The 23,909-nt window shown below is 43.0% G+C and overlaps 3 protein-coding genes across 4 annotated transcripts in view; 2 read left to right on the top strand and 1 right to left on the bottom strand.

Annotated features, from left to right (window-relative positions):
* The window catches only part of LOC138215522 (protein NLRC3-like), a 132,172-nt gene that overhangs the window by 20,802 nt on the left and 87,461 nt on the right, over positions 1 to 23,909 (top strand). The window lies entirely within an intron of this gene.
* Positions 1 to 23,909, bottom strand: part of LOC138215521 (protein NLRC3-like) — a 116,573-nt gene that overhangs the window by 56,215 nt on the left and 36,449 nt on the right. The window lies entirely within an intron of this gene.
* LOC138215526 (protein NLRC3-like) lies at positions 69 to 23,271 on the top strand. Its single transcript, XM_069177738.1, is given in 9 exon segments — positions 69 to 331; positions 10,217 to 10,366; positions 11,896 to 12,128; positions 12,323 to 14,171; positions 15,761 to 15,798; positions 15,801 to 15,933; positions 16,950 to 17,123; positions 19,928 to 20,101; positions 22,907 to 23,271. Coding segments are annotated over 9 exon segments (3,084 nt in total). The 5' UTR covers positions 69 to 176; the 3' UTR covers positions 23,085 to 23,271.

Below are 23,909 nucleotides of genomic sequence, written 5' to 3'. Positions count from 1 at the left end.
ATTTTTCCAAGAAAGTGACATCTTAAGGGTCTTTTTGTCCTTGAATGCACCACAGAGGATAACAAAAACACCGCATTACAACATTTAACGGAACCTCTGAACTGAGATCAGACTGACTCCTGCTGGTCCTCATCATTGTCCTCGTCCTGTCCCCGGCTCGTCCCCCGTCCTCAGCCATGTCCGGTCCAGAGCTGCTGCTGGACTCCAGTATCCGTCTGTGGGTGGTGCTGCCCATCGTCTTCATCACCTTCCTGGTGGGGATCATCCGTCACTATGTCACCCAGCTGCTGCACAGCGACAAGAAGGTGGAGCTGGAGACGCTGTCTGACAGGTGAGACCGTCTCCGTCCGTCCTCAGGAGGGACGGCGGGGTGTCACGTGACCCACGGGACACTGTCAGACAGGTCCAAACACACGTCTCACTCTGAGGACACACACACACACACAGACACACACACACACACACACGTGTCACTCTGAGGTCCACTTTAAAGAGGTCAGTGAATGTGTCAGGTCAAAGGTCAAAGGTCACACCTGTGTTTGTGTTCAGCCAGGTGCTCCTGCACAGCCGCATCCTCAGAGAGAACGGGAAGTACATCCCTCGACAGGTAACCGCACCTCCTTATTCATCTGTGTGTGTCGTCGTGACAACGTTTCATTCATCAAATCAGTGAACTCACCACAGACACTCTAATGCCCTACTGTTATTAGAGACAGTGAACTCACCACAGACACTCTAATGCCCTACTGTTATTAGAGACAGTGAACTCACCAGACACTCTAATGCCCTACTGTTATTAGAGACAGTGAACTCACCACAGACACCAATGCCCCGATGGAGCAGGTTTTCAGAGTTTGATTTCACCGGTGTCTTTGAACGCCTCGTCTGCTGTTTGTTTCAGTCGTTCGTTATGAGGAAACATTTTTTCAACAACATAGAGACGAGTTTCTTCAAGAAGGTCAAGAGGAAGGTTGTTCCCAAGAACCCCATGACAGGTGTGTGTGTGTGTGTGTGTGGTGGTGGTGGTGGTGGGGGGGGGGGGGGGGGCATGCCCCCCAGCATGCTCAGAGCCCCGCCCTCATCAGTGTGTTTCAGACAGCAGCATGTTGACGGACATGATGAAAGGAAACCTGACCAACGTCCTGCCCATGATTGTGATTGGTGGATGGATCAACTGGGCGTTTTCTGGGTTCGTCATCAGTGAGTTGATCACAGACACACACGCATATAAAAACGCATATATGGAAACATACACATATATATATATATATATATACAGAGTTTACTTGTTTGTTTACTTTCTAATGTTTGTTTATTCATTTGTTTACTTTCTTTTAGTTTTTGTTTCGTCATTTATTTTCCCTTGTTTGTGTACTTTTCAGACTGTTTTCTTATTTTACAGTGTTTTTTTTTTAACTTATTTTACAGTCATTGTTTACTTGTTTCTTTACTTATTTAAGGATTTGTTTTCTTGTTTGTTTACTTTCTAATGTTTGTTTATTCGTTTGTTTACTCATTTCTTTACTGTGTTTGTTTACTTATCACAGTGTTTGTTTACTCATTTCTTTACCGTGTTTGTTTACTTTTCAGTCTTTGTTTTCTTATTTTGGTGTTTGTTTACTTATTTTACAGGCATTGTTTACTTGTTTGTTTACTTATTTTACAGCCTTTGTTTACTTGTTTGTTTACAGCGAAGGTTTCCTTCCCGCTGACTCTGCGTTTCAAGCCGATGTTGCAGAGAGGCATCGACCTGCTGTTTTCATTATTCTGGTAAATGTCGATAACAACGATCATAACAACAGAAATCTGTTGCATCAAGTAACAACAGTTATCAAGGAACTAAAGGAAACTTTCCCACCGAGTTTTTACTGGTTGGAGGAGATTTCAACACGACTCCTGATGAATGGACAGATGGACGTGGAGATTTTTGGAAGAACATAGAAACCCAATTATTGGTGATTTCATCAGTGATAATAAATGAATAGATATCTGGAGAACCTTAAACAGAGGAAAGATGTTTCACATGGTTTAAGCCTAAAGGACAAAAATCAAGACTTGATTGTGTGACCACTGTATAATAAACCTGGAATTAACCAGAATAATGAACACAATAAAAGGTGACTGGAAATGTAATGCTAGTAACACACTAGATTTCCTGTGTTAAGTTTAGGACTGTCTTTAGGTCGCTCTGGGAGTGAATGAAACACGGCAAATGTTTGCAGTTTAAAACAAGGAACTGAACTGCAATTTATTATCGTTATTAACACGCACAGAAAATCAAGGGAACAGCATAAAGAAAAATAACAAATTCAAATAATAACCCCAATACCGGTATTTCTCTCTCAGTCAGTCAGTTTCAGTCTCTTGTCTTTCAGTCTACTACCCGGTAGTGTACGTCTGGAGGCTCTCAGACTAACTCTGATCTGAATCTTTTTGCTCGTCGGTGCTCCGGCAGGAGAATCCAAGAAGCCCAAATGCAGCTTCACCCACGGTGAAGATGATCAGGGGTCACAGGGTCACTCAGCTCCAGCGCTCTGTGGAGGTTTCTGGGGATCGCTGTCTCCATCACAGATCCAAACAGAAAAACAATCTGCATACAGCAGAATTTAATACGATGTCAGTACTATAATTTATAAACTCTATTGTTGGTGTAACAGTAAATGACCAGTAAAATAGTATTACACACACACATATATATATATATATATATATATATATATATATATATATATAATATTCACTATGGTCAATATTAACATACCACCATATCTCACACACACATGTCCTCATGTCTCAGTGACATCTCTCACTTATACCTAACAGACATTATTTAAACGTCCACCGTTACTAAGCAACACACTCAACAGCTGTTCTCAATCTGACGGTTTACTTCTGGCGCTAAAAACAAGAAAGTGACGTCATCGTTCCCGCTCGGTTCAACAGGTCCCGACGCATTATATAGCCCCGTCAGCTCCACAATCACAGATATCAACCACGTCAAATAATATTCATCAACAAATTCATATTTCTCTCCGACTGGTTGTTTTGTTCTCTTCTCTCCTGATAGATATCTTTAGCCCAACTAAACAACTGTCCTCCTTTGTAGCTCTGCACCAACGGATAACTGTGAGCAACGCATCCGTCACTCACCGGAGATTCTTCTCAGACTTTAAATCAACTTCTTCCTTCGGAGTCGGTCTGGTTAACGATCAAATAAATAAAGATCCTCAACAGCAGTGAGCAGAAATCAACCAAATGAGATTCTTCATGGTGGAGATCAGGGGTGTTCAACTCATTTTAGCTCAGGGGCCACATGGAGAAAAATCTATTCTCAAGTGGGCCGGACCGATAAAATCATGGCATAATACCTTCAAAATAACCACAACTTCAGATTGTTTTCTTTGTTTTACTTCGGTCCAAAATAGTACAAGCACATTCTGAAAATGTACACAACACAAAAAAATCCTCTTGACAAAACACTTCAAGTTAGTTGAAAATTCGGAGGAAAAAATAGGTTCAATTTCAAGAACACAATGCTTCAATGATTGGAACTTAAACTTGGTCTCAGTGTGTCTACAAAGTCATTCAACTTGAAGTCACAGTCTATCTGGGATTGAACAAAATACGAAATAAATAAATAAAACAACTCTTCTAGGTATTAAATACCTCATTTGTCATTTCCACATATTAATCCTGTGCTAACTCAACAAAACATAAAAACGGAGGTAGAAACTATTCAAGACGGTTGAGTTACTCTCTGCTATGGAAATTAAACTATTTATTGATAGAAAAATAAAAGCTGTGCAATGCATAAATAACTTCAACAAACCAAACTTATGAATTGAAATTTCTAACCTTATTACAGTAAATCACACGCTGTTCATTTTCTTTAAATTTCCAGAGAAGACAATCATTTTCACAGAACTACATCAGGGTGCAGTATCTCCTGCAGCATTTGAAGCGGGGTTCCCCATTATTTCATTCCTGAAACCTGGCATCCACAAACTCCTCGGTGACAGTCAAAGTGGCATCAACTCCGCGGATGAATATTGCCAGTTGCGCAACATCAGTAATGTCCGTGCCTTCGTCAATTGCAACTGAAAAAGCAATAAATGACTTTACTCTGCGCTTCAATTGTCTGTCCGAATCCGCCGAAAGATCAGAAATCCTGTCTGCAACTGTATTTCTTGTCAGGCTGATATTTGCAAAAGCCTGGCGCTTTTCAGGGCACACAATCTCCGCAGCCTTCAGCATGCATGTTTTTACAACTTCCCCCTCAATAAATGGCTTTGAAGCCACTGCAATTTCAGGAGCTGTAATGTAGCTGGCTTTCACTGCAGCATCACTGATTTCTCGCCTACGAGTAAACACAGACTGCTGTTTCTTCAGACCCGCCAATAATTCATCCACCTTCTCTCTTCTCTGTTGTCCTTGAAAGTTGTTGTATTTGTCGGCATGAAGAGTCTCATAGTGGCGACGAAGGTTATATTCTTTCAGCACTGAAACATGTTGTGAACACACCAAACACACAGCTTTCTTATTCACTTCTGTGAAGAAATAGGAGGATGTCCATTTTTCTTGGAAAACTCTGCACTCTGCGTCCACTTGTCTCTTTTTTGACAGAGACATTTTGGGGCAATGAGGGTGCCAAAGCACGTAATGTTCAAATTGGTCAGGCAGAATGACCAGCTGGCTCTGGACTGGCTGCAGCCTACTTGTTCAGCCCCAGTAGAAACACTTTGCTTGCTTAACAGAATTGCTATTGCGACACCTACCGGACACATTTAGAACAGCAGTTCCATTCATTGGAAAATTGCAGCTCAATTTTATGCTTTGCAAAATCATGTCGCGGGCCGGATTAAACCTATTCAGGCCCGCGGGCCGTATGTTTGACACCCCTGGTGTAGATCATGATGCTGTTTCATTGGAGACGTAAAGGGTCTCTACCGGGAGAAGGCTTTGATCTCCCGACGTGCACGAGAGCGCCCCTCTGGTAAACGTCGGTATTGCATGTGTGAGTTAACCCTTTAGTTGCTGGTAAAACTAACGTGGCTTACAAGAGGAAAGATGTTTCACCTGGTTTAAGCCTAAAGGACAAAAATCAAGACTTGATTGTGTGACCACTGTATAATAAACCTGGAATTAACCAGAATAATGAATACAATAAAAGGTGACTGGAAATGTAATGCTAATTTACTAACAAATGAAGAATACTGGAATCATATGTTTCAAAAAAATACAATTGTGGATATTGAAAATGAAAACACATTTACTACTTCAATACAGAAATGGGAAATATCTCAAATTGACTATCAGGAAGCGATCTATTGCTTTCAGTAAAAAAAACTAAAGAAGGAAAGGAAAGCAGAGGAAACAAAGCTGGTCAAAGAATTGATCTCACTTCATAGTAAATTAAACTGGAGTCCAGAGGACAAAGAAAAACATGAAAAACCTCCAATGGCAGCTGGATGAACTTTACCTAAACAAAGCACAGGGAGCAGATATAAGGTCCAGAGACAAATGGATTGAAGAGGGAGAAAAGAACACATCATATTTCAGGAAGTTAGAGAAACACAGACAGGAAAATGATGCAATTTCTCTAACTTACACTGGAAAATGATTTATACGCATAACTTTAGCCCTCAAAATGTCCCACTATGGAACAACAGAGTCATCGTAAGTAGAAGAAAATTTATGTTTATGGAGGACTGGATGGAAAAACAGATCTGGTCAATCATTCACCTCCTGGATGGAAATGGTGATGCACTTAAAGTGGAGTTTAATGGCAAATATGAACTGGATTGCTCCGTGGAAAACTATATTAAGGTGATTAAAACATTCCAACTCATACAATTAATTAAAAACAATATCGATAACACACCAACACCTAAATTACAAAAGCTAAATATTGATTATGTTGACTTCCTGCATAGAAAATGTAATAATGCATTTCTAAGGCAATATTTAGTAAAAACAATGTTCCCTAGTTTAACGAGGAGCACACACACTTCTACATATATGTATATATACACAACCACCTCGTCTCAGATATACAGTTTATAGAAATATTGTAGAAAGTAGAACTAGTGTCCACAGATGAGCTCCAACATTGCAGGACTTTGATTGAAGGAAAATGATGAATCAAACAGCAACATGAGCAGCTGCAGCCTCCACAACACCTGCCGGGTCTCAGCCACTGATTGTGCCTGTAATGCGGCGCTGATGGCCAGCAGGCGGCGCTGTTGGTCAAGGACAGTCAAACGGAGCGCGCGTGGAGCTCCTCTTCCTTCTCTCGTGCTTCACGCTGCGTTCACAACCGGATACTGTTTCTTTGTTGGACTTTTAGTACGTACTGCAGCTGCACTTACAAAGTCTGTACTGTTGCATGGAGCACGTGTACAACTGGGACAAACTACTTCATGATAACAAAAAGAAATACGTCTTGAACTTTGACCCACTTTGTCATATAAACGTCACGAGATGTGATGAATTTAGTTCTTATAGCCTGTACTTCCGGTTTCCTGTAGTTTTTGAAATGAAGTGAGCTCCTCGTTAAACTATTGAACATTGTTTTTACTAAATATTGCCTTTGAAATGTGGAACAGAAAAACTGCATCTACCTGTGTCCCTATACAAACCTAACCAAACTATATATAACTGTGTTTTTATATAAGCTGAACTATATCTAACGAGCACTTCTTTGTCTCTGTATTGTCTGAACCTTTCTTGCAGAAAGCTTTAACTAAAGGACCTGAAAGACAAATCTTGACTCAGACTCATTATTTCCAGATTTCCACCACAAGGAGACCTGAAGGAGACTGATCATCCTGGGGGTGTCCTCCAGCCTCAACCTCCCCGACAAAGAAGGGTGAGACGGAGGGCCTGAGGAGCAGGTCCGGGCGGGCTCAGTGCTGCGATCCATAAGGGGGAGAATTTGGAAATGTTTTCAAACTAAACAAGTTCTATGTTGGAACGTATATTTGGATAAAACTTAAAAAGACTGACGCGGAAGTGAAAAATAAGTTTTAGTAGCGAACACACGGGTTGGACCCGAGAGTTTTTAACCTAGTTTAACAGAAACCTGGAGGTACACTGACGAGTCTACCTTAAAGAATTTACTAAGACCACAGCAGAAAAGGAGATTTAATAATATTATAGACTGTGAGGTAAAGTTCTACAAAGTGCACAGGACGTACAACTGCTACAACTGCTGTTTCTGCTGCTTCATATCATAAATTGAATACGATCCAAATCAATTACCTGCAAATTCATGTGACAGAAAACACAAACACAGGTTACAATAGAGGGACACAATGGACCACTGAAAAAACAACATGGAGGATTACTAGGAAGACTAAAAACACTAGTAATTAAAATAACATCTTAGCAATATAAAAAAGATTATCAGTAAATAAAAGAAGAAAATATAAAATAATAAAGATAAAGAAGTAAAGTAAGTTATCAAAAATAAAATAAAACATTTGAATAAATTTCACATATTAAACATTAACCGTGGGAAAATCCAACAGCAAAGAAAAGGGACCAGAAGGGCCTGAATTCTTTAGCCCAAATATCACTTCATAAAAATGAACTATGGCAAAGACTCTGTAAGACAACTGAAAGAATGGGTCCAATGTGGATTCCCTAGTACGGGAAGTTTCAGTATTAGACAGTTAAATCAGCTGAAAGAGAAATTAGAGGAAAAGGAAAGACAGACAGAAGGTAAAAAAGGGAAGAAAAGGTTGAAAGGAGATTGGAAGTTCTTGTTCTTGTGGACAGAGGAGACACAGAAAAGGGACAGAAAAACACAGGCAGGGACATAAAAACCAGTAACAACGTCTCGGTGTGTCCAGGTGCCAGATACCGACCTGGACTCGGCCCCGCCAAAAAGACAACGACCGCCGGAGCCCGACCCAGAGCCGGAACCTGAGCCGGCACCGGAAGCACCGGCAGCCTCTTATCCCCTCTACCCAGACTTACCACGAGAAGCAGACCCTACGCCCGCTCCACCGGCGCCACCATCAAGGCCACCGACCAAACCCACCAACCCGTTCCACCTCCTCACCTCCCCATCACACACCAGATCGGGACAACAACACCAGCAGAATCTCCTCCTGCAAACAGGACGACCAAAGACAACATCTACAACAGAAACATACGCAAAATATACACGTGACGCGTATCAAGATGTGCCAAAATACACCCTTTCAGTACCGGGCATACCAGGAACATTTTGAGTGGATTCAGGAGCTGCAAACTCTGAACTCAGAACAGACACATTCAGCACACCACCCAAAACAGGAGAAAAGAAAAAACTAAAACGTCGTCAGGTTCTTTTTCCGCAGGAGGAACGAAGGAGGCCGACGTGATGAAGACGGCCTTTTATTCCGGTAAAGTTTAGAAAGTTGGACTCTGACCATCTGGAAGTCACCCGGGAGACTTTATGACTTTTAGTTTTCCCACAATGCCCTGAGTTAACGTGTTCATGTTCGTATTCGGCACCACGAGTGACGCGAGTTGTGCGTTATTGTTACGCCCTCTGGTGTGTATTTGTGTGTGTAATGTTCATTTCATGTTCTCTGGCCTAATAAACAGCAGGTCCTGAGGTTGTGCGGTGTACGGGACACAGGATCTGCTCTGAAATAGAGTTCATCTCTCTGCCTCATCTTTTACCGTGAAGAATCCCTGTTTCATTACACATCTGTTGTTCCTTTGACTTTTCTGTCTGTCGGCTTACGTTTCACTGACGTGAAGGAAGAATATAAATCCTATTATCATTTTGAACTTGTCTTCATTCAGTTTGAAGTTACCGTCCTCTCACTATTTTATTTGATATTAACGGTTTCCAAACGGCTTTTTAAACTAACTTCTCCTCAGTTCAAACGTCTGTTATGTAGTTAATTAATAAAGTTCATTTCCAAGTCGTTTTTAAATCTTCAACATGTTCCTGCCGGTTTCTCTACATATTCTAAGATAAATGAGAATTTAATTCTTCCCTGGACAGTAAAATCTGAACACCTTGTCTTTTTAATCGAGAGGAAACTGGAGATAATTTGATGGTATTCAAAAACTACATTTCCCATGAGGCCTTGCGACAAGCTGTTGAGGCTCACACTCATAGATTAGATCTGACTTCATTATTCACACAGTGGGGAAATTCAGTAGGAAATCACGTGTGACTTGACGTCACTGTGGAGCCACAGTGTGAGCAGCTGGTGATGATGATGATGATGATGATGATGATGATGATGATGATGAACACAAAGATTAAATAAAACTCTTTCTAATCATCCTGTTCAAGCTACGAGAGAAACTCATAAACACATCTTTTTAAAAAGCTCAATGTTGAGCAACACACACACACACACACACACACACACACACACACACACACACACACACACACACACACACACACACACACACACAGAGAAAATGTCTTCCTGTAAACAGAGAGGGGAGGAGCAACACTTCATCAGCTGATCTTACCTGACAACAGGTAGAGACAACTCAAAATTCCAACGAGTTCAGACTCCATTTTGAGACAAACTGACTGCCGAGGCAGGTGAGTGTTAACAACATTATTATTATTCTACTGTCAGTCTGAAAGCCACTTTTCTCCCTGTGGACTGTGGAGGGAAGAAGAGTCTGAATGAGCTCATCAGTTTGATCCATCTGTGGTTACAAAGACTTCAGCTGATCCAGCTGCTCTGAAACTGTTTCACACCGTTTGGACAGGAAACACATGCAGCTGGTAGAAAATAACACATTTACTGTTTACACCTGAAACTGTTGGATGTGTGGCAGCTGTAGGTCTGATTGATGAAGGAAGAAACAACTTTAATCATGGTAAAGATTTTTCATTTCCAGGTGTCATGGATCATATTACAGTCAGGGAGAGGAGGAGTCTGCTGTCTTTCAGCTGGAAAATCCTTTAAATTCAGGATCTGTTTCTATAAAACTCATAATCCCTGAGTACCAGGTAGAAAGACACCTGACACTTATTTATATCATCTCCAAGGAAAAGACACATGGGAGGGAAACATGGAGAAAATAAAGGGAAGTGAGATAATGTACCAACTAGACTGGAAGAAAAGGAGTAAAAACTAGTGTGTGGTACTTCTTCCTGTTTGTGTTTGGGTGAGACTCTTGAACAACCTGTTTGTCCTGATTCCTGTTCTGAGCTCTCAGTCAGTGTTCCTGGTTTTCCTCTCAGACGGACTGAAGTCCAGAAGATGAGTGTTTGTGTGGAGGAAGATGAGGACCGAGACGAGTCTCCAGGATCCATCTGTCTGTCTCTGAAGAGTGATCAGTCCAAAGGACCTCCTCTGGACTTCAGTACTGAACCAGAACCTTCAGACTCAAAGTAAGAGAACTGATACAAACCTTTGAACCTCCAAACTGTCGGTTATAACAGAACTTAGTGTGTTGAGGTTCTGCAGCTGACGTCACTTCCTGGAACAGCTGCTGTCGTGTCACAGATCCTGTTCACACCTGCAGGGTTCAACGTAACATTTTTTCTCCACTGGTCTGTAGGTCAGAGTTTTTACTGGCCCCTTGGAGCGACCGGTCACACAGGGACTCATGCAGTTTAGAGGGGCAGAGTGGAACCAGGTTATTTCCTGTAGCGAATTCAAGCAAACTGCAATATTTGGGGGATCTTGTCATTTTTTTAAATTCCTGAGAATTTTCTGGAAAAGATGTCGTCAGCAGAAGCTGTGCTTAATGTTTGGCATAAATTAAGTTATTTCAAACAAAACTTGCTTTATTACCAAAATGAACTCCTCATTTACAATCAACACGGCTCTGCCTCCTCTGCTGTCATCACCCAAAACAAACCCTGTGCACCGGAGGAAACAGGAACAAGCAGAAAAACAGGAAGCGGCAGGGTTTGTGTGTAAAGTGGCCTTCACAATAAAATGTTGTAATTAAATGCTTATTGTCAAAAGAAGTGATTATATGTTATTGTATGCTAAAAACATGCATACATAATGTCAAGTTGCAAGAGACTGCTCTTTGTTTCTGTGCATACAATAGGTCTATGTGTTGAATTGATGTTAATTAAACATCATCTAAAGCTCTTATTTTGACAGCTGATGTAGTCCTTGTTTCTATATTACAGTCACAGACTGTCTGTTCTGGAAAGCTGCGTCACTTTTATGATTTATTTTAGTAACTTTTAGCCCCGTGGTTCAATAAGTTCAATAATTAAGTAAAAATAAGATTAGAACAAAAATATTTCTGTGATGTGCAGCATGATTATTATCAAAGGAAGTGATTACATATTCATTCCTCTATCGGGTAGTGCTTTAAAAAAAAAAAAATAACATTTTTGTTTTTCATCTTGCAATTTTTTTCCAATTCCAGCATTTTTTCAGAAAATCCACTGCAAAATCAAACATTTTTAATCTCAACAATCACAAATAAACCTCCTGGAGGGACTGTCTCAAGTCCTCCCATGCAGAATATCAGTAGATGCTACAATTTACAGGTGTCCCTTGAAGGCCTCTCAGGTATCGGTGGATGGTAGTTAAGGGGCTGTTCACAGAGAAGCATCTTGTTTCCTCCTTCTTTCATCAAATGCTGTTGCTCAAAGTCCACAGTAAACGTTGACATGTGAAACTCTTCATTTCGACTGTAAAGTGTCATTCCAAGTGTTGTAAACAGTTTCAGACCCCAACTTATTGACGTTAACTGAAAGTTCCTTCTTCTGTGCCTGGTTTCCCTTCAATTAATATGTGATATGTTTATCAACAACAGTCAAATATGGAAAAGAAAAAGTTAAATGTTCTTGACCTCTGAGCTTCGGTTCTCTCCATCATACAGTAGATTGTTCTGTGAGGTCCAGAACAACCATCAGCAGATTATTGTAGTGATGAAGAAATGTGTTGACAGATTGAAGAGGAGGGGTGTCCCTGAGAAGGAGCAGCTGTCCTGCTGTGTTCTGTGTCAGGACGTCCTGAAGGATCCCGTCTCCACCAGCTGTGGACACCGGTTCTGCAGACGATGCATCACCCCCTACTGGGACCAGTCAGCTCCATCAGGAGACTCCTCCTGTCCCCAGTGTGGACAAAGATCCAGAACCAGACCTGGACCGCAGACAGCCAGTAAGACCGGCACTGTACAAAGTAAGACTGTCCATCTGTCTGCTGAGGACTCGGTTCTGAAAACTGGACCTGTTGCTTTATACCGTCTCATTTGTTACGTCAGACATTTAAATGATTGTAAATCCAACAGAACTGAACCAGGTTCCTCTTCCTGTCTTTGGTTTGTGTGCAGCTTCTCTTTCTTTAGTCTGACAGCTGTTCTTGTCTTTGTCCAGATGTTGGTCTGCAGCAGGTTTTAGATGAACATAAGATCATTATGAGGAGTAGATGTGAACATGTGACTGAAGGAAGTGATGAAAGAGGAAGTGGAACCCTCCTGAAGACGATCTACACGGAGCTCTACATCACAGAGGGACGGAGTGAAGAGGTTGATACCCAACATGAGGTGATGCAGCTGGAGATCAAGAAGAAGATCCTCCATGGCGCTCCAATCAAGTGCCACGACATCTTTAAAGCCTTCCCCGACCAGCAGAGACCTATCAGAGTGGTTCTGACCAACGGCGTCGCCGGTGTCGGAAAAACCTTCTCGGTGCAGAAGTTCTCTCTGGACTGGGCCGAGGGCTTGGAGAACCAAGACGTCAGCGCGGTGATTCTGCTGTCGTTCAGGGAGCTGAACTTGATCCGAGATGAGCGGTACAGTCTTCTCACGCTGCTCCGTGTTTTCCATCCAACGTTACAGAAGGTCTCAGCAGAGCAGCTCGCTGTCTGGAAGCTTCTGTTCATCTTTGACGGCCTGGATGAAAGCAGACTCTCTCTGGACTTCAGCAGCAGGAAGCTGGTTGATGTCACTCACGAGTCCTCCGTCGACGTGCTGCTGACCAACCTCATCGAGGGGAATCTGCTTCCCTCGGCTCTCGTCTGGATAACTTCCCGACCCGCGGCGGCCAATCAGATCCCTCCTGAGTGTGTGGACAGGCTGACAGAAGTACGAGGCTTCACTGACGCCCAGAAGGAGGAGTACTTCAGGAGGAGGTTCAGTGATGAAGAGCGGTCCAGCAGCGTCATCTCCCACATCAAGACCTCCAGGAGCCTCCACATCATGTGTGGAATCCCCGTCTTCTGCTGGATCAGCGCGACAGTTCTGGACCACATGTTGACCACCGAGCAGAGAGGAGAGCTGCCCAAGACCCTGACTGACATGTACTCACACTTCCTGCTGGTTCAGACCAAGAGGAAGAAGAACAAGTACGGTGGACACGAGACGATTCCACAGGAGCTGACGGACGCTGACGGGGAAGTTCTTCTGAAGCTGGGGAGGCTGGCGTTTGAACATCTGGAGGAAGGAAACATCATGTTCTACCAAGAAGACCTGCAGCGGTGCGGTCTGGACGTCACAGAGGCCTCGGTGTACTCAGGAGTTTGTACAGAGATCTTCAAGAGAGAGTGTGTGATCTTCCAGAAAACAGTCTACTGCTTTGTTCATCTGAGCGTTCAGGAGTTTCTGGCTGCAGTCTACATGTTCCACTGTTTCACCGACAGGAACACAAAGGTGCTACAGGACTTCCTGGAAGACTTCCTGGAAGATAAGACGGATTCAAAAGAAAATTCGTTTCTGAAGAATATTTCCAAGTTTCTTGGAAACAATGATGCTCGTTTCCCTCCTTTGGATGACTTCCTGAGAAGAGCCATGGAAAAATCCCTCCAAAGTAAAAGTGGCCACCTGGACCTGTTTGTTCGCTTCCTTCATGGCCTCACACTGAAGTCCAACCAGAGACTCTTAGGAGGCCTGCTGGGTCAGAAAATGAGCAGTTCAAGAATCATCCAGAAAGCCATCAAGAACCTGAAGGAGATGAACAGTGATGAAATCTCTCCAGACAGAAGCATCAACATCTTCCACTGTCTGATGGAGATGAACGACCTCTCAGTCCATCAGGAGATCCAAGACTTCCTGAAGTCAGAGAACAGATCAGAGAAGAAACTCTCTGACATCCACTGCTCAGGTCTGGCCTCCATGCTGCAGATGTCAGAGGAGGTTCTGGATGAGTTGGACCTGAAGAAGTACAACACATCACGGGAGGGACGACGGAGACTGATCCCAGCTGTGAGGAACTGCAGGACGGCTCGGTGAGTCCTCATGTGATCATTAACGTTATCAATCAGATCAGTAGTTTGGTTCTTCAAATATTCTCACCAGAACATTGTCATTATTCTTTAAACAGTGTTCCACTGGTTTGTTATAAACATTAATGTCAGTTGTAGTTCTGGTTGGATTCTGGTTCATCCGGTTTTTAATGTATTTACAATATTAATTTTTCATAAACCACCATATGATATCATTGAAACTGCTGAAGCTTTACATGAGGTAGCGCACTAAACGTACTCATAGAACTGAAGTTACATCCAGGTAACTATTAATTGACTGCATACAGTGCAGCCCACCGTGACGTCACCCATCAGGATGTGAGGGCTCGTTTTGAAGCCTCCAGTCGGACATTTCAGCCGACGCTGTCTTGATGTTGTGGACCCAGAAGAGACCATATTTTGATGAGCTGGGAGGAACAATCAGTGGACCTAACAGGGAGCCCAGGGACATTAGGCCCCGCCCACATAACAGCAAACCCTGAAACCACTCCAGGCCTGTCAATCAAACAGCTCCGCCCCCAAACATATCTGTGTTTGAGTCCTAATATCTAATGAATGATGAATTATTTCCAGAAGGACCAGAACACTGATCAGAAGGAGGGAGTTTATCTAATGACACCATGATGACTTGTGGAAAACATTTACTGACTTTGTATTTCAGGAGAGAACTTGATGCTTTTTCAGTGGGAGTCTATGGAGACTGAGGTTCTTTGGAGACGGCCCCTAGTGGCCCTCAGTGGTGTTGCACTTTAAGGCTCTTCTGCGCTGGCTTTCTCTTTCCTGTGTTGTTCATTTTGGAACTGATGGAGAGAATAACTGGATCAGAATCTCAGCAAAATGCAAGAAAGCAAAGCTGGAATGAGACTGAACAGCGTGTACGATCTGGCAGGGTGGGTGTGACTGCGCTGGGTCTGAGTTACGTATCCTGTTGATGGAGATCTGAGGCAGCTGGTGAGGTTCTGCTCCGGTCCCGGTGCACCTGCTTCCACTCAGGTAATCACAGACAGAGAGAGATGCTGGAGAGCAGCTGCTGGGATGTGGAGGGAGAAACATGGAGGCAGCTGTAGCAGACGTGATGCACCGATGTGAAGACTCACCCTTGCTGCGTTACGACACCACATAGTGGACGAGTGGCCAATCAGAGTGGAGTTTGTTCACTATATAGTCACCATGTAGTGGACAATTGGGACGCAGCACCTGCGTTCCAGTATCCATACGACCACACTATTTAGTACGACAGAAGAAGATCAGTATGTCCCAATACATAGTGTGTTAAATGTAGTACTCCAAAAGTACCAGGATGTTGTACTACGTTCGGTCGTATTCTCCAGTCTGCAGGTCAGCATGCTGCTCTGGCTGTTCTGACCCACAATCCTCTGCAGCAGAAGATGCGTCACATCGACTGAGCCACCGAGACTAAGTACTAAAAGTATAAAGAAATCATTTGCAATCTGGAACGCAGCGTGAATGTCAAACAGGAAGTGTCAAACTGTTTGTTATCAATCACAGGAAGTAAATATAAAGTGTCGTCTTTCAGAATAACTTATTTTGTAATATTTGTGTCATTACAGACTTGATGACTGTGGACTCTCAGAGACTCACTGTGAAGTCGTGCCTCAGCTCTGAAGTCTGACCCCTCCCATCTGAAACATCTGGACCTGAGTGACAACCAGCTGCAGGATTCAGGAGTGAAGCAGCTGTCTGCTGGACTGAAGAGTCCAAACTGTGGACTGGAGACTCTGAGGTCAGTTCATGAACTGAATCAGAACTTCTGATTTGAATATATTGAAGAGACGGCAGCAGTCAGTGAAGTTTCACTATTTTCATGAACACAAATCTGAAAACATTTCACATTTTTTGAATGTCATGAAATCTCCTTCGGACTCCGGTGTTTACATTACATTACATTTCATTTAGCTGACGCTTTTATCCAAAGCGACTTACAATAAGTGCATTTCAACCATGAGGGTACAAAACCCAGAACAACAGGAATCAAGAAAATACAATTTCTTCCAGAAAGCCAAACTACAAAGTTCTATCAGTAAGTGCCATTTTAAGTGCTACTAAAGTTCTCCTATTCTAGGTAAAGTCGGAAGAGATGTGTTTTTAGTTTGCGGCGGAAGATGTACAGAGTTTCAGCTGTCCTGATGTCGTTGCTGAGCTCATTCGACCATTTAGGATCCAGGACAGCAAACAGTCGTGATTTTGTACAGTGTTTCGCTCAGTGAGGGAGCAACAAGCCGATTGGTAGAAGCAGAGCGGAGGGAGCGATCTGGGATTCAGGGTTTGACCATGTCCTGGATGTAGACTGGTCCCGATCTGTTCGCAGCACGGTACGCAAGTACTAATGTTTTGAAACGGATGCGGGCAGCTACTGGTAATCAGTGAAGGGAGGAGGAGGAGGAGGAGGAGGAGCAGAGTAGTGTGAGTGAATTTCAGGAGGTTAAATACCAGTCGAGCTGCTGCATTCTGGATGAGCTGCAGAGGTCGGATGGCGCTAAAAGGTAGACTTGCCAGGCGGGAGTTACATTAGTCCAGACGTGAGATGACCAGAACCTGGACCAGAACCTGCACCGTCTTCTGAGAGAGAAGAGGACGTATTCTCCTGATGTTGTGCAGCATGTATCTACAGGAGCGTGTCATTGCCGCGATGTTTAAGGAGAAAATCTACAGCGGTGCTGTGTGTTGGAAAAACTCATTAAATCTGAACACGTCTGATGGATCACGTGATTTTATCTCCATCTTTTATTCTTTATTCAGATTGAGGTTCTGCAGTTTGTCAAAGATCAGCTGTGATTCTCTGGTCTCAGCTCTGATGTCCAACCCCTCCCATCTGAAACATCTGGACCTGAGTAACAACAATCTGCAGGATTCAGGATTGAAGCAGCTGTGTGGTTTTCTGGAGAGTCCACACTGTAGTCTGGAGACTCTGGAGTAAGTTCACTATCTGTTACTGTTGTAGATCTTCTCTGTTTAATCAGCAGCTGCAGCTCCTTCATGTCTCATGTTGATGACTACAGACTCTGAGGTCAGTAGAGGGTTGGAGTCGCTCCATGCTGCTTTCAGTGATGTCAGTGTTTCTCATAAATATACTAGACTTGGGCGGCCCGTCCATGTAAATTTACAGCCGCCCAGATATATTTGAATGTATTTATGAATGTGTCCGAGAGGACGCCGCGAGATGTGTGTCGGCAGCGAGCGGAGGGGGACAGCTGTCGGTCCGCTGCAGCCGACACTCAGACACAGAGTCCCGCCTGCTCTACAGGCAGCGGAGCAGAGAAGAAACGGACTAAAGTGCCGTCACTCTTCACTGCAGTCCATGTTCACCATCGTTTGCGTGTAAAGGTTGAAAACACCAGCGATCGGTCGAGACATCCAGGAAGTCCGTCACATACAGGCGGAGAGATGAAAGTTTCCCACAAGCTGGACGTTCATGTGTCGCTGCTGCAGGATGAAATCAGCCTGCAGCTACACACAGTCAACTAAAGTCTACCAACATGGGTTAACTATTAAACTAACCACTAACCAGCTGATAGTTATCGCTGAGTTCATGAATTCAGCCTGAAATGGTCAGAGCGTCATCTGAGCTGTCGGTCAGAAACTCTCAGTTTCAGTTTCATATCACTCAGAGCGGGCGGATCAATCATTAGTGATGAGGGGGCTGCAGGAAAACTACTGACCAGTAAAAATACTATCAAAGAAAACCTTCTGTTGAAAATAATGCTGCTGCAGTTTGATACTCAAGACGGTTCATTTATATATATGTAACCCCCGTGCAGCTGTTGCTTTAGAGACAGTGCAGAATAGACAGAAAAGAGGGGAATTATCAAATCTAATCCAGGTTCAATGAGGAGACTGGTTAATCGATCACTCGTCTGACTGCTGCACAGACAAGAAATATCCACCCTGAATTACACTTACAACAAAAGGTTTGATTAGAACACAATATAATAACAATACTACAACAAATTGACAATTCCACACATCAAAAAGTGTCCAAGCAGGAAATGCGAGAATCAAAAACCTCTGAGATCTCAGGAATAAATGAAATTGAAAAAAAGTTCTTAAAGAAAGAGTTGAGTTCTCAAATGTCCCCCCCCCATCACCCCCAAACAATGTCCAGTGAAATGGACTCCAGGTGAACTGTGATGTCCAGCTGAGATGAAGATTCTCTCAGGTGAAGGTAGACGGTAAGATGGATGAAGATGGGGTGAGTGGTGGCAGGCAGGACGGTGGATGGACGGTACCTCTGGTTCCAACGAAGAAGATATTAAAAAAAAAACAGCCTCTGCACATGTGCAGGACAATAGTTCATTACTAATTCAATAAACTCAACTGGGCCTGCAACCCGCATGGCTGTAAACATCACACACAATATAACAACTAATTAGTGAACATGCAGAACTCAAGGCATTCAATTACAATCATTACATCTTCAGGAATGTTTTTTGTTTCCACTTCAGATTTATCCTGACTGGTTTTTGTAAAATACACAACTTACTTCTAAATATCGTCGAGCATTCCTGCTAACGAAGCTAGCATGCAACAGTAAAAAAGCATTGAACTTCAATAAACTCACCAGGATATCAAATGTTCAAAGTTCTAAGGATCTGTTGGTGAAACTGCAGCTCTTCAATGGCTCGTCGTTCAACATTCAATTTAAAGTTGTTCACTTTTCTTTAGTGGAATCTGATTCATCTTTTCCTGCTCACAACTCCTACCATACCGAAGCACAGACGACGCAAAAACAAACATCCTCTATTGAGACATGGATGATCACTTCTATCCATCTCTGTGCACGGAGTAACAAAGATGATATATTCAGGAAAACATTGACTCTCCTCGGACTTTTCTGTGTACAGAGGAAAACGGCTACGTGACAACCTGTCGACCTTACTTAAGGGGACAATAACATCGTTCCTAAACATAATAATTAAGATCCCAGATTAAATTATTCTGGTTACATAAGACTCCATGTTTTAGTTGTGCTGAGATGAACATGATGTGAAAGTTGTGGTGAAACTAAACTGCAGACATCAGCTGATATTCTACTGATCCACACTGAGGATCTTCAGGGGAAAGTCTGTTTTCTTCTTCTCTGGTTTAGTCCGCTGACTGTGGCAGAGCAACGTCCACATTTAAAACCTTCATAGAAGAAGAAAAATCCTTCACTGGATGATCGACTGTGAAACTGAAACTCTGGATTTTCACCTTAAAGTCTGACATTGAAATAAAACTAGAAATCTTTTCCACAACATCAGACTGCAACAAATAAATGTTCAGTATGTGCTTGTTCACACTGGTCTGGAGTCATGTGATGATGTTGGACTGAAATATTCAAACAGATCACATCACATCAAATGTTGTAGATGTAGTTTGGATCATCTGATGGACTTTTCTTCCACATTCAGTCGGACATGTTTGTTTTCTTCTGAAACTTGAGGATCTTCAGAGGAATCTGGGATCAGTTTGTTGGACAACATGAGTTTGTATCGATGGAGCCGCTGGTGGAGCTGCAGAGTTTAAGAGCTGAAGTCACTCCGTCTTTATTGAAGCAGCAGCATGTTGTCATTCATATTAATGAGAGCTCTTCTTCACTGCTTCTGTTTCACTGTTTCAACCTGCAGCTGTTTGGAGTTTCCATTTTCTAAACTTGTACATTGTGAACCTTCTTCAGTTCTGAACACACCATGAAACACTGAATGAGTCTAAACTCACAACTTTTATTCTTTATTCAGATTGTGGAGCTGCAGGTTGTCAAAGATCAGCTGTGATTCTCTGGTCTCAGCTCTGAAGTCCAACCCCTCCCATCTGAAACATCTGGACCTGAGGGGAAACAATCTGCAGGATTCAGGAGTGAAGCAGCTGTGTGGTTTTCTGGAGAGTCCACACTGTAGTCTGGAGACTCTGAAGTAAGTTCACTGTCTGTTACTGTTGTAGATCTTCTCTGTTTAATCAGCAGCTGCAGCTCCTTCATGTCTCATGTTGATGACTACAGACTCTGAGGTCAGTAGAGGGTTGGAGTCGCTCCATGCTGCTTTCAGTGATGTCAGTGCTTCTCATAAATATACGAGACTTGGGCGGCCCGTCCATGTAAATTTACAGCCGCCCAGATATATTTGAATGTATTTATGAATGTGTCCGAGAGGACGCCGCGAGATGTGTGTCGGCAGCGAGCGGAGGGGGACAGCTGTCGGTCCGCTGCAGCCGACACTCAGACACAGAGTCCCGCCTGCTCTACAGGCAGCGGAGCAGAGAAGAAACGGACTAAAGTGCCGTCACTCTTCACTGCAGTCCATGTTCACCATCGTTTGCGTGTAAAGGTTGAAAACACCAGCGATCGGTCGAGACATCCAGGAAGTCCGTCACATACAGGCGGAGAGATGAAAGTTTCCCACAAGCTGGACGTTCATGTGTCGCTGCTGCAGGATGAAATCAGCCTGCAGCTACACACAGTCAACTAAAGTCTACCAACATGGGTTAACTATTAAACTAACCACTAACCAGCTGATAGTTATCGCTGAGTTCATGAATTCAGCCTGAAATGGTCAGAGCGTCATCTGAGCTGTTGGTCAGAAACTCTCAGTTTCAGTTTCATATCACTCAGAGCGGGCGGATCAATCATTAGTGATGAGGGGGCTGCAGGAAAACTACTGACCAGTAAAAATACTATCAAAGAAAACCTTCTGTTGAAAATAATGCTGCTGCAGTTTGCTACTCAAGACGGTTCATTTCTATATATGTAACCCCCGTGCAGCTGTTGCTTTAGAGACAGTGCAGAATAGACAGAAAAGAGGGGAATTATCAAATCTAATCCAGGTTCAATGAGGAGACTGGTTAATCCATCACTCGTCTGATTGCTGCACAGACAAGAAATATCCACCCTGAATTACACTTACAACAAAAGGTTTAATTAGAACACAATATAATTACAATACTACAACAAATTGACAATTCCACACATCAAAAAGTGTCCAAGCAGGAAATATGAAAATCAAAAACCTCTGAGATCTCAGGAATAAATGGAATTGAAGAAAATGCATAAAAGAAAGAGTTGAGTTCTCAAATGTCCTACCCCTCCCCCCCACCCCCAAACAATGTCCAGTGAAATGGACTCCAGGTGAACTGTGATGTCCAGCTGAGATGAAGATTCTCTCAGGTGAAGGTAGACGGTAAGATGGATGAAGATGGGGTGAGTGGTGGCAGGCAGGACGGTGGATGGACGGTACCTCTGGTTCCCACGAAGAAGATAGTAAAAAAAAAACAGCCTCTACACATGTGCAGGACAATAGTTCATTACTAATTCAATAAACTCAACTGGGCCTGCAACCCGCATGGCTGTAAACATCACACACAATATAACAACTAATTAGTGAACATACAGAACTCAAGGCATTCAATTATAATCATTACATCTTCAGGAATGTTTTTTGTTTCCCCTTCAGATTTATCCTGACTGGTTTTTGTAAAATACACAACTTACTTCTAAATATCGTCGAGCATTCCTGCTAACGAAGCTAGCATGCAACAGTAAAAAAGCATTGAACTTCAATAAACTCACCAGGATATCAAATGTTCAAAGTTCTAAGGATCTGTTGGTGAAACTGCAGCTCTTCAATGGCTCGTCGTTCAACATTCAATTTAAAGTTGTTCACTTTTCTTTAGCGGAATCTGATTCATCTTTTCCTGCTCACAACTCCTACCATACCGAAGCACAGACGGGAAAACAAACATCCTCTATTGAGACATGGATGATCACTTCTATCCATCTCTGTGCACGGAGTAACAAAGATGATATATTCAGGAAAACATTGACTCTCCTCGGACTTTTCTGTGTTCAGAGGAAAACGGCTACGTGACAACCTGTCGACCTTACTTAAGGGGACAATAACATAGTTCCTAAACATAATAATTAAGATCCCAGATTAAATGATTCTGGTTACATAAGACTCCATGTTTTAGTTGTGCTGAGATGAACATGATGTGAAAGTTGTGGTGAAACTAAACTGCAGACATCAGCTGATATTCTACTGATCCACACTGAGGATCTTCAGGGGAAAGTCTGTTTTCTTCTTCTCTGGTTTAGTCCGCTGACTGTGGCAGAGCAACGTCCACATTTAAAACCTTCACAGAAGAAGAAAAATCCTTCACTGGATGATCGACTGTGAAACTGAAACTCTGGATTTTCACCTTAAAGTCTGATATTGAAATAAAACTAGAAATCTTTTCCACAACATCAGACTGCAACAAATAAATGTTCAGCATGTGGTTGTTCACACTGGTCTGGAGTCATGTGATGATGTTGGACTGAAATATTCAAACAGATCACATCACATCAAATGTTGTAGATGTAGTTTGGATCATCTGATGGACTTTTCTTCCACATTCAGTCGGACATGTTTGTTTTCTTCTGAAACTTGAGGATCTTCAGAGGAATCTGGGATCAGTTTGTTGGACAACATGAGTTTGTATTGATGGAGCCGCTGGTGGAGCTGCAGAGTTTAAGAGCTGAAGTCACTCCGTCTTTATTGAAGCAGCAACATGTTGTCATTCATATTAATGAGAGCTCTTCTTCACTGCTTCTGTTTCACTGTTTCAACCTGCAGCTGTTTGGAGTTTCCATTTTCTAAACTTGTACATTGTGAACCTTCTTCAGCTCTGAACACACCATGAAATACTGAATGAGTCTAAACTTACAGCTTTTATTCTTCATTCAGATTGAGGAACTGCAGTTGGTCAGAGATCAGCTGTGATTCTCTGGTCTCAGCTCTGAAGTCCAACCCCTCCCACGTGAAACACCTGGAACTTAGTAACAACAAGCTGCAGGATTCAGGAGTGAAGCAGCTGTGTGGTTTTCTGGAGAGTCCACACTGTAGTCTGGAGACTCTGAAGTAAGTTCACTGTCTGTTACTGTTGTAGATCTTCTCTGTTTAATCAGCAGCTGCAGCTCCTTCATGTCTCATGTTGATGACTACAGACTCTGAGGTCAGTAGAGGGTTGGAGTCGCTCCATGCTGCTTTCAGTGATGTCAGTGTTTCTCATAAATATACTAGACTTGGGCGGCCCGTCCATGTAAATTTACAGCCGCCCAGATATATTTGAATGTATTTATGAATCTGTCCGAGAGGACGCCGCGAGATGTGTGTCGGCAGCGAGCGGAGGGGGACAGCTGTCGGTCCGCTGCAGCCGACACTCAGACACAGAGTCCCGCCTGCTCTACAGGCAGCGGAGCAGAGAAGAAACGGACTAAAGTGCCGTCACTCTTCACTGCAGTCCATGTTCACCATCGTTTGCGTGTAAAGGTTGAAAACACCAGCGATCGGTCGAGACATCCAGGAAGTCCGTCACATACAGGCGGAGAGATGAAAGTTTCCCACAAGCTGGACGTTCATGTGTCGCTGCTGCAGGATGAAATCAGCCTGCAGCTACACACAGTCAACTAAAGTCTACCAACATGGGTTAACTATTAAACTAACCACTAACCAGCTGATAGTTATCGCTGAGTTCATGAATTCAGCCTGAAATGGTCAGAGCGTCATCTGAGCTGTTGGTCAGAAACTCTCAGTTTCAGTTTCATATCACTCAGAGCGGGTGGATCAATCATTAGTGATGAGGGGGCTGCAGGAAAACTACTGACCAGTAAAAATACTATCAAAGAAAACCTTCTGTTGAAAATAATGCTGCTGCAGTTTGCTACTCAAGACGGTTCATTTCTATATA

This window comes from Embiotoca jacksoni, unplaced genomic scaffold, assembly GCF_022577435.1.
Source record: "Embiotoca jacksoni isolate LCO1_2020_lvr unplaced genomic scaffold, fEmbJac1.0.p SCAF_77, whole genome shotgun sequence".
In the NCBI taxonomy this organism is placed as follows: domain Eukaryota; kingdom Metazoa; phylum Chordata; class Actinopteri; family Embiotocidae; genus Embiotoca; species Embiotoca jacksoni.
The sequence above is the reverse complement of the archived record's forward strand: the minus strand, read 5'-3'. Positions and strand labels throughout refer to the sequence as shown.